The sequence below is a fragment of the Leptosomus discolor genome, chromosome 2 (genome assembly GCF_034619465.1).
Source record: "Leptosomus discolor isolate bLepDis1 chromosome 2, bLepDis1.hap2, whole genome shotgun sequence".
NCBI classification, from domain to species: domain Eukaryota; kingdom Metazoa; phylum Chordata; class Aves; order Leptosomiformes; family Leptosomidae; genus Leptosomus; species Leptosomus discolor.
Window position 1 is genome coordinate 65,289,728 of NC_141392.1, and position 15,177 is coordinate 65,304,904.

The 15,177-nt window shown below is 43.5% G+C and overlaps 1 protein-coding gene across 1 annotated transcript; it reads left to right on the plus strand.

Moving 5' to 3' along the window:
- Positions 1-4,034: 4,034 nt before the first annotated feature.
- LOC104344399 (pantetheinase) lies at positions 4,035-13,906 on the plus strand. The gene is made up of 7 exons (XM_086461226.1): positions 4,035-4,247; positions 4,351-4,481; positions 7,820-8,012; positions 9,484-9,775; positions 10,945-11,318; positions 13,348-13,518; positions 13,778-13,906. Exons 1-7 carry the CDS (start codon positions 4,035-4,037, stop codon positions 13,904-13,906), a joined length of 1,503 nt encoding a protein of 500 aa, XP_086317352.1.
- The last annotated feature ends 1,271 nt before the right edge of the window (positions 13,907-15,177 follow it).

Below are 15,177 nucleotides of genomic sequence, written 5' to 3' on the forward strand. Positions count from 1 at the left end.
TTTCACTGCAGATCCTTTAAGATCTCACCTGATTGTTTCTGTAACGCTAATAAATCATAATTAATCATAATGTTGATTAATGTTAATACTCATAATGACATTCTGTTTCTCAAGTTGCCTTATCTAACAGCATAGTCATTGCACATTGATCTTTTGACTTGATTTTGCAGCAAAAATAAATTACTCTGTTGGGCAGTTCTGTATGCGTTCCTGTATGATAGCGTCGGTTGTCATAGGCTTGACATTGACACTGGAGACAACAGAAAATAAATCCCTCAGTCTTTAGTGGTGTAGGATTCAGGCACATAGCAGTGGGTTGTGGCCCAATAACAATCTATTTTTAATTCTTTGAAATTTTTGGTGGAGCATTAGAAGTCATTTCCACAACACTGTTCTGCCCCATCTCTGAACACACACTTTTCTAAACCAGAGATTAACAGAACCTTTGAAGGCCAATGGTTGAACTTTTATCATTTACTTTAAAAAAGGAAAACAAGCTTCGAAACACTGCTGCTCCAAAAAACAGTTACTCAACTCAGCACACAGTGTAATGTGTTATCATGCTGTGCCCTAACTTACAGTTGGAGCAGTCTGCTTGAATCTTTCTGGCCACAGTTTTAGGGTGTGGAAAATTTCCTTTCCGCAAAACTATTGATAGCTGTGTCATCTTTTTCAAGCATTCAGGTGGGTCCATCTCGAAAATTCTCAAAATGAGCAATTTTGCAGGTGCATACCTGTCTTCCCATGAAATGGTTGCTCATGCTGGTGTGAGGGACAGTCAGGATGGTGCAGGCAGGCATTGGGAAAGGCTAGTGTGCAGCTTGAACAGACTGAGCACACTGGCATGTGTGTGGGTGTAGGCTCTGCAGACTGTACTTTCTAAGCAAGTGAACTGGATCACTTTGCATGGCGTAGCTAGGATTTCTATGTGTGGTTAATTCTGGTGTTTGTTCTGCAGGTTTATTTTGAAATAAAACCGTTGTTCACATTTAATCTGAAAAATGTCATAAAAAATAGACTTGCAGGATGCAAAATACATTGGTTTTGAACAAAGTGAACATTGTAAAAACAAGATTTTAGTCTGTAATTATTAAATGGTAACCCTCTGCAATTCATCTAATAGAAGTAATGGAAAATACTCTACTTTTTTGTGGAGAAAAAGTACTGTATCTCTACATTTATATCTGCACCCTAGGACACGGTGTCCTGTTACAGCTAAGCAACATAACTATGTGCTGTTGCTAAAAGTGGGAGGCTTCTGATTTCCTCACCCCTGCCCTCATGTCCTTCCTGCTTTGCAGTGATTGCATGGCTGCAGGTGTGACCCTTCACACAGCTTCTCCACAGCAAGATTAACCCTTCGAACAAGGAGTAGTCTTCCATGCAGCCTCTCTCAGCACAAGAAAATGAGCAGGACCACAATGTGAAGACAGACCACCTCTACAGCTAAGCTGATTTAGCGTCAAATTGCATCCTGTTTCACAAAGGTAAGTCCTCAGACAACTGACATCCTCAGGCAGCAGCAGAGACTGGGGAGAGTGGATTGGGAAGATGGCGGTGTGATGAGTAGAGGGAGCTCTAGGGTAAGCTTCCTCTTACATTGGCCCCAGGCTTCTATAGCCTGGACCACCATAGTTTTGTTGAGTTTTATTCAGTGGGTTGGTTTGTTTGACAGACATTAGTTCCTTGTTCCTGGGTGAGCTCCCAGCTCTGCAGGCAGTAGGTGGTGGTGCCTGCTGGTGCAGAGGCAGACAGGGATGCCTTCATCCCACCCTACTACAGAACCCCCCTGTCCTGGCAGTGTGGCTTGAACTGCCCCGCGCTTGTAACGTTTTCTGCTTAGCCCTGCCAGGGTAGTCACCTTTCTGGGCTGACTGTTGCCCTAGCAGTTGCTAAACAAGGGAGCATTTACTGCTTCCTCCTTCAGGCTTGTATTTGATTGTGGTTGACATGATTCAATCTGTATTTCATTTGGTAAGAAAAACAGGGTGGGGAAAAAAAGGCTTCCAAGCTAGATTACTTCAGTTATCACTGAAATCTCTATTGCAGCCTCTTAAAGGCTCGTATTTAAGGCACCTGAATGAGCCTGCTGTAACGAGTACTGTATATAGAGAAGTACTTAGAGTGAATGGAACCAGATGTAGATCAATGTTCCTAATGGTTGAAAACCTTGATCAGCGCTACTCTTGCAGGGGACTCCGGTGCTTGCATTCACCATCTCTTTTCTGCGACAGCTCTACAACAGTCTGCTGTAGCTGAAATCAGACAGCCTGTTCTGCTTCCCACTATTCAGAAAACATTTTCCAAGTGAGAATACTGTAGCTACTAGAAAGTAAAAAAAGTCATAGCAAAAAATGCATTTAAACTTGTCACGGTTTGAGGCTGGGCCGGCCACTAACGAATGACAGACGCTCTCTACTAACCCCTCTCCCCTCCCAAAAGGGAAAAGGAGAGAGAACAAGGGAGAGAGACTTTACGGTTTGGAAAAGAAAACTAAAACAGCTTTAATGGAACAATAACAATAAAAGAAAAGATAATAATAAGAATAAGGAAAAAATGAAATATATACAGTATGTACAAATATATACAAAACCAATACCAAACCCAACTCCCCCCCACCGTGATGACAATACGTCACCACCACACCGCAGGGCTGGCACTGGGGCAGTCCCAGGCTGGACTCGGCAGCAGACAGGGACGGGATGCAGGAGCTGGACTCAGGCACTGGATTCAGGGGTGCACGGATCAGTCCTCCTCAGATGTCGGCCATCGAAGAAGAGCGAAGGGGAGCAAAGGGGCGAGACCCTCGTGATCTCTCAGCTTTATACTGAATATGACGTCTATGGGATGGAATACTCTGTTGGTCAGGTTTGGGTCACCTGTCCAGTTCGCTCCTCCCTGTAGGTGCGACTCTTTTCACTCCTGGCACCCCAACACGCAGTACAAGATTCAGCAGTGACCTTGGTCGCCATAAGAACAATTATAAGCAAGGGCCTCTCTGCATACCATTCCTTGGTACGAACTGTAAACATCAGGCCTTATCACTGCTAGGAGCAGTCACTGTCTGGAAAAACGTGCTGATGTTTCAGAAAGTGCTGGTAGTTAGAGGAGACTTAACTGAAAAGTTAAAGCACTAAAACAGAATTAGTTCTGATTTAGCCCAAACCAGGACAAAACTGAATTGAAGATTAAAAATGAAGGACTTTCAATACACAGTGTGTTCCTGGGAACAGGAAAGGTAAGCAGAGGAGGAGGCATGCCAATGCACCTGGTGAACTAGCCTCCTCTTCTGCTTCAGGCTAGCAGCAGCCAGGCAATGAGGTACTTAACCTGCCTGATTTCAGAAGAAAACATTCCCTCCAGATGCATATTTTCTGGTGGAAGGCTGTTGGAGAGTGATGTACAGCTAAACAAAATCAACTGGGAGAGCCACTGGGATAAATGCAAGGAACGGTTCTGTTGCTGGCATGTTAAGTGTATTACATCTAAGTACAGTGTGATTCTAATGTAATGACTTTGGTCTAAAGAAACTCAATGAAGCAAGCTGCACATACTGATACATAGCACAGGAATTGGGGGATATGAAGACACTAGAATAAAGCTGGTTTTAAGACTCTCAGTTTTGCCACTCAGACTTCACGTAAGACTAGCTCCAGGGGTGACACATCCACCTTTCACCTGGGTATCAGAGTTGAGCCAACAAAGGTAGCAAAAGTCTGTTGCAGTCAATTACAGAGAAAAGTAAACAAAACTTGGGCTGTTCTTTCTAGCCATGTGTTTAATGATTTAATTTTATATTGGCACAATTAGTCTTGGCATTGCCCAGTTTTTCAGTCTTTGTCCAGTTGTGACATACTTACTGTGTGCTGTTATACTTTCCCATATGTCACCAGTTTCTGATTGTTGGCAGAACTATACTGTACTTTCCCGGATTACTCAATAGAAGATTACTTCCAAAGCAAACATTAGTCTTTTCTCCTCCTCTTTGTGTTTATATTCCCCATGCCCGATCCAGGAGCTGTGAGGCACCAGCCATGCTCCCTTCCCAGCCTCTCCTGCACGCTGCGGTGTTTGCACTCGCAGTCCTCCAGGCCCTCGCCTCCGACACCTTCATTGCAGCTGTCTATGAGCACGCGGTCATCCTGCCAGATGCCACTGACAAGCCTGTTTCTCCTGACGATGCTTTGGCCCTGATGAACAAAAACATGGATGTCTTGGAAGGGGCCATCAAGGAAGCTGCCCAGCAGGTACTAGGTGCATCATGAGCATTGTTAATTAGTGTTTTCTTCTCCTGATGACCCTTCTGGTTGTCTGTTGATGGGTGAATTCTAACGGAGCCTGTTGTGTCAGGGCGCCCACATCATTGTGACTCCTGAAGATGGCATTTATGGCTGGCGTTTTACGAGAGAAACCATCTACCCGTACCTGGAGGATATCCCTGATCCGGCAGTGGACTGGATTCCCTGCACGGACCCCACAAGGTGATTCCTTCTGCAGTGATTTATGTGGTTTCAAACTAGTGTCTCATGGAGTCATGAGCTGCTCCCAATAAATGCCTAAGAACTGCTAAAGCTTTTGACATGAGGATAAGTTTCAATTAAAGTTGCATATGAAGGTAAGTTACATGATAAAATGTATAGCATGCCCATGACTAATTGATGAGGGAACCTTGTTTTTTTGAATTAGACACTTTAAAGATAAATTAAAACAATACAAAGAATTTGCGTTACTGAATGTAGAAGAAACGTCTTTTATTTGCATTGGAAAAGCTTTGATGTCAGAATATGCTGCTTCTCATTCTGCTTTCAGTTTTTTTCATGCTATTTTGAACAGAACTGATTGTAAATTCTTAACTAGTTTTTATTTGGTTTTTTGGTTCGTTTGTTTTTTTACAAATGCCATGTTCAAACAAAAGGACATTTTTGTGGTCAGCCAAGAACTGAGCAGCTAATAACAGTAGTCAAAGTTCAAACCTTTAATTTTACTTTTTCACAATTAATCACAGAATCACAGAATGTTAGGGGTTGGAAGGGACCTCTGGAGATCATCTAGTCCAACCTCCTGCTCAAGCAGGTTCACCTAGAGCAGGTTTCACAGGACTGCATCCAGGCAGGTTTTGAATATGTCCAGGGAAGGAGACTCTACAACCTCCCTGGGCAGCCTGTTCCAGTGCTCTGACACCCTTAGTGTAAAGAAGTTTTTCCTCATGTTGATGTGGAACTTCCTGTGCTCCAGTTTGTGCCTGTTGCCCCTTGTCCTGTTGCTGGGCACCACTGAAAAGAGCCTGGCTCCATCCTCTTGACACCCACCCTTTAGATATTTATAACTGTTGATCAGGTCTCCTCTCAGCCTTCTCTTCTCCAGGCTAAAAAGCCCAAGGTCTCAGCCTTTCCTTGTCGGGGAGATGCTCCAGCCCCCTCATCATCTTCGTAGCCCTCTGCTGGACTCTCTCGAGTAGTTCCCTGTCCCTCTTGAACTGGGAGGCCCACAGCTGAACACAGTACTCCAGATGTGGCCTCACCAGGGCAGAGTAGAGTGGGAGGATAACTTCCCTCGACCAGCTGGCCACATTCTTCTTAATGCACCCCAGGATAACATTGGCCTTCTTGGCCACAAGGGCACAGCGCTGGTTCATGGTCAACTTCTTGTCTAACACAACTCTCAGATCCTTCTCCACAGAGCTGCTCTCCAGCAGGTCGACCCCCAGCCTGTACTGGTGCATGGGGTTATTCCTCCCCAGGTGCAGGACCCTACACTTGCTTTTATCGAACCTCATCAGGTTCCTCTCCAGCCTGTGCAGGTCTGACTGAGTGGCAGCACAGCCTTCTGGCATGTCAGCCACTCCTCCCAGTTTAGTATCGCCAGCAAACTTGCTGAGGGTGCACTCTGTCCCTTCATCCAGGTCGCTGATGAATGTGTTGAATAGGACCGGACCCAGTACTGACCCCTGGGGAACACCGCTAGTTACAGGCCTTTATCTGGACTCAGCGCCACTGATCACAAGTCTGAGCTCTGTCCTTCAGCCAGTTCTCAATCCACCTCACTGTGCACTCGTCTATCCCACACTTCCTAAGCTTACCTATGAGGTTGTGCTGGGAGACAGTGTCAAAAGCTTTGCTTTTGTCAAGGTAGACAACATCCACTGCTTTCCGCTTCTCCATCCAGCCCGTCATACCGTCATAGAAGGCTATCAGGTTGGTCAGGCATGATTTCCCCTTGATTAATCCATGTTGACTACTCCTGATAATCTGCTTTTCCTCCACCTGTTTAGAGATAACAGCCAGAATGAGCTGTTCCATCACCTTTCTAGGGATGGAGGTGAGGCTGACTGGTCTGTAGTTACCCAGATCCTCCTTCTTGCCCTTTTTGAAGACTGGAGTAACATTGGCTTTCCTCCAGTCCTCAGGCATCTCTCCTGTCCTCCACGACCTGTCAAACATGATGGAGAGCAGCTTAGCAATGACAACTGCCAGATCCTTCAGCACTTGCAGGTGCATCCCATCGGGGCCCATGGATTTGTGAGTGTCCAGTCTGGCTAAGAGATCTCTAACCCAATCCTTCTTGACCAAGGGACAGTCTTCCGTCCTCCAGACTTCAATATCAAGATCAGATAAAGTCTGAATTGCTAGAATCTCTGTGCTGTAGAACATGATCTGTCATTTAAGCGTCACGTTTCAGCAGGGACAAGCTAACCTATAGTTGAGTGCTGGACTTCAGATCCATACAGCATGAAATAAGTGCTCAGCCATAGAACTACAGCTGTAGTCTGCCTTTTTCACCATGGCTTTCTGCACCTGATCAATGACGAAGTGGTTAGAGCATGTTATTACATCTGTGAGGTTGTAATTCCTCAACGATCCCAAGAGGAAGATTCACAATGGGGAGAAGTGCAGGATGTGCAACTTTTTACTGAGGCATAAGTAGCTAAAATATATAGAGTCTTTCAGTGACTGTAGGGTGGCAATGTGTCTAAGCGGGCAGCATGTTTAAGCAGGTCTTTATTCCAGTTCTTCGCACAGTTAATTTTTGTGAAGGTGATCTGTGTGTCTCTTCACTGTTCTAAATCAGGGTTTTCATTAGCAGCTTATGGGGATGTAACACCTGCCATCACAGTCTGGCATGTCCTATTCCGTGGTGCTATATATGTATCTTGCATGATGGTCCTTCTGTGTGGCCCATGCACACCTTGCAAAGCCATATGCATCACCACCTTACAGAGGAGGATGTCTGCTTGCTTTCTGTCCCAGTATGGGTGCTTCAGAGGTGCTACCTATTTATGGCACATGGCCTCTCACATCTTGAAAGGAATATCACACTGCTATTCATGCCATGGCTGGAGGACTGTGTGCTCCCATCCACGGGAGGAGATTAATTGCCTTGACCACACCAGCCGCACTATTCCACAGCTCAACTCTCCTTGATATATCGAGGGCTCAGAGCTACGGTCCTCAGTTGCTACTATGCCAGAGACTAAGGTATTCTTCTGTGTGACACCAAGTTAGTCTCATCCTCTGCCCAGCTATTCCAATCCTGCCCTTTCCCAGCCCTAGGATTATCTGCTTGCTGCAAGACACGTTCTGGCTGCCAAGGGGTACTGGCAGGCAGACTAGGAGTGGCATGTTCCTCCAGACACTGATTGGAGGGCTTCAGGACCTAGCCCAAGTGCGGGCATGCTGCAGCAACCCTGTATATCTGCCTGCCCTGCCATGACTGGAGGATCGCAGGTGCTGCTGGCATGCCCTCAGCACTCCAGTGATGGACACCACCAACAGCAATGGTGGTTTTTTGTTTTGTTTTTCTTTCACCAAAAATGCATTAGATTTGCTCCAGCACCAGTGCAGGAACGACTCAGCTGCATGGCCAGGAATAACTCCATCTATGTGGTTGCAAACATTGGGGACAAGAAGCTGTGCAACTCCAGCGATCCCAGCTGCCCCAGTGATGGTCGCTATCAGTACAACACCGATGTCGTCTTTGATGCAGAGGGGAAACTGGTAGCACGTTACCACAAGGTAAAGTGGCCTTGGAAAGTCAGGACCTATTTTTCCACTAATTCCAAAATGTCTCCATTTGGCAAAAGAATTAAATGCCAGTCATTGTCCCATGGCAGATTTTTGCTTATGTTTATAATTTAAAACTTATCTCTCTCTTGCTGTGAAGTGTTGACTCCAAATTTGCATTTTCTGTCATGTTTCTCAAAACAGACTGGAATGAAAAATGATTGCTCAGGTCCAATTTAGTGGCATATGGTTTTGGTTGACTTCCTCAGTTTGTTAACTCCCTATTACTGGAAATCCTGCTGCTTAAGCAGCTTTAGCTTTCAGCGCCAGGTTTTCACCAGACTACCACTTTATGTTCCAGGATTCTAAAAATTTCATCTGCACCTTGTCTTAGATGAGTAGTCTGATTTAAGGAAGACAGGCCCTTTCCTGTAATTTTTTTTTTCTGATGATGTTTCAGCACAGTTTTTGCATAATGGGAATTATCTGGACAAAACCATGGACCTAAGCTGAGTGTACAAAGAGATAAGGGCATTGAAACATTTGTATCCAGTGAAAGTATCTTCTTTCAGTTTTACGTGCCTACCTGCAATCAAAGTTGTTAGAGAGTCATGTACCAGATATCACAATGGTGTGGCTAGACTGAAATCAGTTGTTTCTTTAATGCACCTTGGGCCCAGTATTTCACGTGGTTCTTTGGAGACAATGCCAAGATATTTCCTTGTGAGCAAACTGGGTGAGGGGGACACTGATAATGACAGTCTTGTCCCCAATATGCCAGCCTGGCACAGCCCAGGTGCTGAGTTGAAAGTTCAGTAACTTGAACCTCTTTTCTGGCTTGGTGCACATGTTTATTGTCCAGGCCATCTGGAGATTAAAGGACTCTTTTAGTTAATGTGAATGTGAAAGAAGGAAAATATTGGAAAGCCAAGAATGTTGCAAACTTGGATTTTTCTGTTGGCTTAGATCATCTTCCTTTCCCCCCCCACCACAGCCTTTGTTTTCTTCTCTGCTCTAGTCTCTCCCAGTACTGTCTTGTGCTTCCTGCTGGTGCTGTGTGCTTCCAGTCCTTCTGCACATCGCCACACTTAAGGTCACAAGTCCTGTCTCTTGGTACTAGATCCTCCATGCTCCTCTTCCATTATTTTTTCTCTTATGTGTGTCTTTCAGGTCACCAGAATTATAAACTAGGTGGGGAGAGTGCAGAGATTATTTTTATGAGAGTCGCAGGTGGCTGACACCAACAGACCTGCAGATAGCCAGCTGCTTTCCTAGCTAGATGACAAGGCAATGTGTGTCTCCCCATATCCACATTTTTGGGCTCTGTGGTGATCATATGATTTTAGCTTGATTTCCAGCTTTTGAAGGCTTCAAACGCAGGTCAAAAAAACTTCCGTAGTTATTCTGAACAGTTTTAGGGAATGACTCCAGGATATTGCATTAAGTGTCTTTAACCGGTTTCTCTTTTTCCCTTCCCCTACAGTATAATCTCTTTATGTCAGAAACTCAGTTTAATTACCCAAAAGAGCCAGAAGCCGTCACCTTTGAGACCCCCTTTGGGAAGTTTGGCATTTTCACTTGCTTTGACATCCTTTTCCGTGAGCCTGCCGTGGTCTTGGTGAGCGAGTTGCAGGTGGACACCGTGCTCTTCCCAACAGCTTGGATGAACGTCCTGCCACTTCTGACTGCGATTGAGTTTCACTCTGCCTGGGCTATGGGCATGGGTGTCAACTTCCTGGCTGCCAATACGCACTACACCAGCATATCTATGACGGGTAATTTTCACTCTGTCTGAAAAATCTTTATAACCAGGAATCTTTATCCCCTGTTCTGCAAGGTGATTTTGTGGAGGAATATAATATATTTATCTGGAAGGTGAAGAGTCTGTTCACCAAATTTTAAACAAAACAGGACAAATCCTGTCCCTGCTGGTGCCATACAAGGCACAGCAAAACTTGTATTTTTCTTTTCTTCTCCCTAGCTTCTTAGGATTTTCCTTTCTTTCTTTTAAAGTCTCTAAACAAGTAGTAAGTTACTGCCTCTTCTACCTGAGTAGAAACTTATGAAACTTAGGCTCTTTTCCTCTCCACCTCTAAGTCTGTGATTGAATGCCAAACTGTAAATATACTTGTAAACCACATACATGGCTCAATTTATTCTGGCCAAATGAAAGACTTATTTGTAGCTGTATTTAACACAGTTGTGGAGAAATGTTAAGAACAAATTTTCAGACCTGTTGCAGTAACACTGCTAAGAAGTCTGCATTTTCTTTTAAGAGTATAGCACTGATTCGCTAGAGCTTAGCTTATGGGATAGTATATTTCAGCTAGACCATTATCTCCACTGAGTTGTGAAACCACAGTATTGGCTTGGGGCTTCTCATTTGAAATTCCTGACAGGCTACTGCTTATTGTCCATTCTATGTGGCTCTTCAGCAGTGATGGGTATGACAGATCTTCCTTGGTTTCCTTCTGTTGCTTGGCACAGGTCAGACATGAATTCCCCATGTGGGGAGGAGTCCTCAGCCAGTGTAAATGGGGCTGGACAGCTGCTGTCTCCTTCTATGTTCACCAGGATGGGCCTGTGATACTTGCCTGTGTTGTGTTTTGGACAGTCTGAATTGGTAGATGGTCCTTTTACATCAAGTAGCCACGAATAAAGGAATTCTCAAGAAACTGTTGCATACAGGAGAAAACGGAACTGGGGAGGTCCTAAACACAACCATAACATAACATCCTCTGCCTTTGGCTACAGTAAGCAGACCTCACCTGGGGAAATAAATGCCAAAGCATGAGCTCTATGTACTGAGTTGCTAATAGTCACCCTTGGTGAGACTAAAATTTCTGTAATATTTATAAAATAGTGGATAAGCTAGCAGTAGAGACAGTTAAAAGGACAATACAATTTTTTTGTATTTTTGGACTGACTAGTGTGCTTTCCTCAGGGAGCGGTATTTATGCACCAGATGGAGCCAGAACATACTATTACAATATGAAAACTGAGGATGGGCGTCTCCTCATTGCTGAGCTAGATTCACACCCTCGACTTTCTCCTGCCTCCCCGCCTGCTGTCAACTGGAGCTCATACGCTTTGAGTGTCGAAAGATTCTCCCCGAATGACCATGATTTCAGAGGGCTCGTCTTCCACGACTGGTTCACTTTCACTGAGCTCACTAAGCCTGAGGGGAATCTCGCTGTTTGCCAGGAAGGCCTCTGCTGTCACTTGAGCTACAAGATGGCAGGGAAACGAGAAGATGAAGTTTATGTCCTGGGTGTCTTTGATGGCCTTCATATTGTTGAAGGACAATACTATCTGCAGGTAATGGTTCTTTGGCGGGGGGGGGGGGGGGGGGGTGGTACTTATTTTAGGAAGCTTCTTTACCGAGAGAAACTGGGAAGGAGATGATGACTTTCTTGTATGCTGGAGTCTTGGTGTCCTATCTGTTAGCAACAGGAAATAGTTGCTAGAACAGCCAAGCCTGCTTACCTTTAAATCCAACAAATGGAGTGGAGAGGTCTTTAAACCTCTTTTAAGATCCCAGAGTGAGCTCACTATTTTTTTTAGGTGTGTGATATTGGCTAAATTAATTAATTAATATAAATATAATTAATTAGGTTCTCTTTTGTGACTATCTATAGTAAGTGTTCTCAATCTCCTCTGTAGTCTTCATCGAAGAGTTGCAGTTCAGAAGTATCCATCTTTATGCAATGCTTTGATGATTTAGAATCACAGAGATGTTAATTTTTTGCCGTTACTGAAATCATAGCAATGAAGGTTTCTGAAATGGCATATGACTTTTATTGGAAATGTCCACACTTCCTGTCTTTTAATCAAATGTTTGAGAAGACAGTGCATTACATCCTGGTTGGATTTGCTTAAAGCTATGTTAGAAAAATTTCTTTCCCTTCATAATGAAGTTGTTGTGCCAGTAGACTATCCTTTTTTTTAGTTACTTCCGTTTACCAACATGGCCTTTGCACATCAGCTGGTACAGACCCCAGGATATGGGGGGAGGTCTTAGCCAGCACACAGCTAGCTAATACATTTAAGAAGGTAGCTTGAATAAATTCAGTTCTTGGTGAGCTCGCTTGGAAAATTCATTTCCGTGATTGTAGAAGCTGCCAGATGGTCTCTACCAGTACTGAATTTTCGAGAGAAGACAGGAATTTCTACTCTTCCTTTTTCCCTAAGCATTTTTTTTGTTTTCTCAGAACATACTGAGAGAATTCTATTCTTTATTTCTCTGCTTATTTGCATTTCAACACAAAACCTTATTTCCTGATGAATAATACTTCTGATGTTTGCAAATATGCTTCTTCTAACCCCCAATATCTGACACAAATACAAAAACTCCCTCACCTGTCAGCAAAACAAGCCAATATCCTTTGAATCTTCACAGGAGTGCTAGCCCTATTTCATATTTCTTCATGATGTCCATAAACTTTTATCAGCTGGGTAATTAACTCTAAGGACAGAAGGAAAATATTGCCATTCATGCTTTCCTCTGTGTGCTGCAACTACTAACACAAAACTGTAACAGAGGATGCTAACTTCATCACCTTGAGATATATTCAGCAGGAGTTGGGTGGAGAACACTAAATTCAGATTTTCCGTGGACTACCAGGCCATCTAATGAATTGTCATTAGCAATATGTACAAATATCAGTAAAAGAACCTGTGTGTACAGTTGCACAATGTACCTATAAGGAGGACGTTGTTTCTTTTGCTTAAAATTTCCATTCACAAACACATCTTACTAAGATGTGGGAAATGAACCTTAAAACAGAAGAACTGGCAATTGGAAGAATTAGCGGAAGTGACAGCATTTGGCTTCAGGGAAGGAATAAAGGTGCTCTGACAGCACTTACGCCAGAAACAGATTATTTCTAACTACTTCTAACTACGTGTACAAATATCAGTAAGAGAACCTGTGTGTACAGTTGCACAACGTACCTGTGAGGAGGACATTGTTTCATTTGCCTAAAATTTCCATTCACAAACACATCTTACTAAGACATGGGAAATGAACCTTCAAACAAAAGAACTGGCAATTGGAAGAATTAGTGGAAGTGACAGCATTGGGCTTCAGGGACGAAATAAGGTGCTCTGGCGGCACTTACGTCAGAAACAGATTATTTCTAACTAAGGCGACGCAAGTCTGAAATACCCCCAGTCAGATCAAGGGGTGAAAAAATAAGCTACAACTGAAAAGGAGTTGCTTAAAGATTATGAAATAGATCCTGTGATGGTCACCTGCTCTGACACACACTAGCTTTGATGACACAAGGCTTTCCTACCAGAGTGGTTCCATCTTGCTAGGTATGTTGTTGTTGTCTCCTCCCTGCAGATATGCACGCTGCTTAAGTGCAAGAGCACAGACCTGAACACGTGTGGGCAGCCAGTGGAGACGGCTCAGACCAAGTTTGAGACGTTCTCCCTCAGTGGCACGTTTGGCACCAACTACGTCTTTCCAGAAGTCTTGTACAGCGGGGTGCGGCTGGCCCCCGGGGAGTTTGAGGTAATGCAACATCCTGGAGCTGTGTCATGCTAGGTTCTCTGCAGGATAGTAATAGAATAAACTGTCTCAAAACAGCCAAAGTGAACTTGCTCATAGTGAATAATCAGATCTGTTAAATATCTTTTAATGAAGTCACTAGTGTCAGTAAGAGATACGGTCTGACGTACCTTCTTCCTGTTTTGTTACATCATTCTGAGCTCTCAGCATGCTCATATGAGTACTCCTCTAATCATGTCCTTCTCTTACCTTTTTCAATCAGGTATTGAATGATGGACGCTTGATAAGTAAGACAAGACCAACAAAACCACTCATCACTGTGACGCTTTTTGGACGGTGGTATGAAAAGGATCATCTGAAACAAGACCCACAACCACCAGCCTTCCCATGATATTACCATAACTGAAGCTGTACACTATTAATCTTATGTCCAAATGAGATACAGCATCCTCTACTACAACAATCCAAATTATGTTTCTTATTTCTAGTTGCACAAACTGCTTATCAGTGTGCTTTGTTTAGTAATAATGCAGCAATATTATTTTATTGCTACCATTTATTGAGAAGTACCTACTCCTGTATGATAACATTACTAATCTTTTATTAGTGTGAAACAGAGCTGTATTTCCCTCTCTGTTTTCTGGATTTTTATTTTTCTAGCCCTCAGAAAACCTGATTTGTCGGCCAGAGGATACATTCTTATTAAAATAGCATTGCATATTTTATAATTGTAGATTATTATAAGACCAGTAAAGAGAACAGTGAACGATGTGGTTTGTGGCAGCTCTGTACAACAAAGCTCAATAAGGATTTGTGTCTGATATACAGCTACTTATGCTGACCTATGCAAGCCTGATCTTTTACCACACTTATAATTTTTTTTTTTCCTATTTGTGTTGCTTTGGTTTTATTGCCTTTATGCCATTGATGCATGTTGTGTGGCACATGCAGCACAGAATAGTGCATCATGGAGGCTAAGCAAGGACTCCAATCAAAAAGCCAACTCTGAAACAAAACCTGCCACTGCTTCTTGGTCAGAAGTCAACATGAATCTTTGAAATCTCTGTTGAACCAAAACTTGAAACTGAAAGCTGAAACTATTCTGCTTGCCAGTTCTGAACAACAGTTTGCCAACACCTGCTGGCTGCACTGGATGGTGTTCAGGGCTGGAACTGTTTGCACCCAGTGAAGAGCTCACCGAATGACCTGGTATCATATAGCAGTTCCTTCCTCACATCTTCTCTATTTCTTTATGGACATGTAACTTCAACGTGTGTGAAATAAGCCTTGTCCTTTGCTCCTTCATAATAATGCTGGGTGGTGCTGTTGTCCTGAAAAATGGGATCTTTCACCTGGTATGTAAAGCCAATACACACACAGGGTCAAGGTATTCCTTTATTTACAGGTTTGCACAAAGCTGGAAGCTAGGTGGTATTCCACAAAGCTAGTTTAGCTTGGTAGAGATCACAGCATATTTATTTTGTTAAATCATTAGTAAAAACACACCTAAATCTACCTTCATTGGCTAGTAATTACCATTCCTTCTGCTATTGGTTAGTTATAAGTTAACCTCACTTTCTAGGTAAATTAGCATGCATGGTCCTTACAGGTGTGTGGGAGGACCAGTCTCTTTTTGGTCTTGAATTGAGTCGGTGGTCTCAA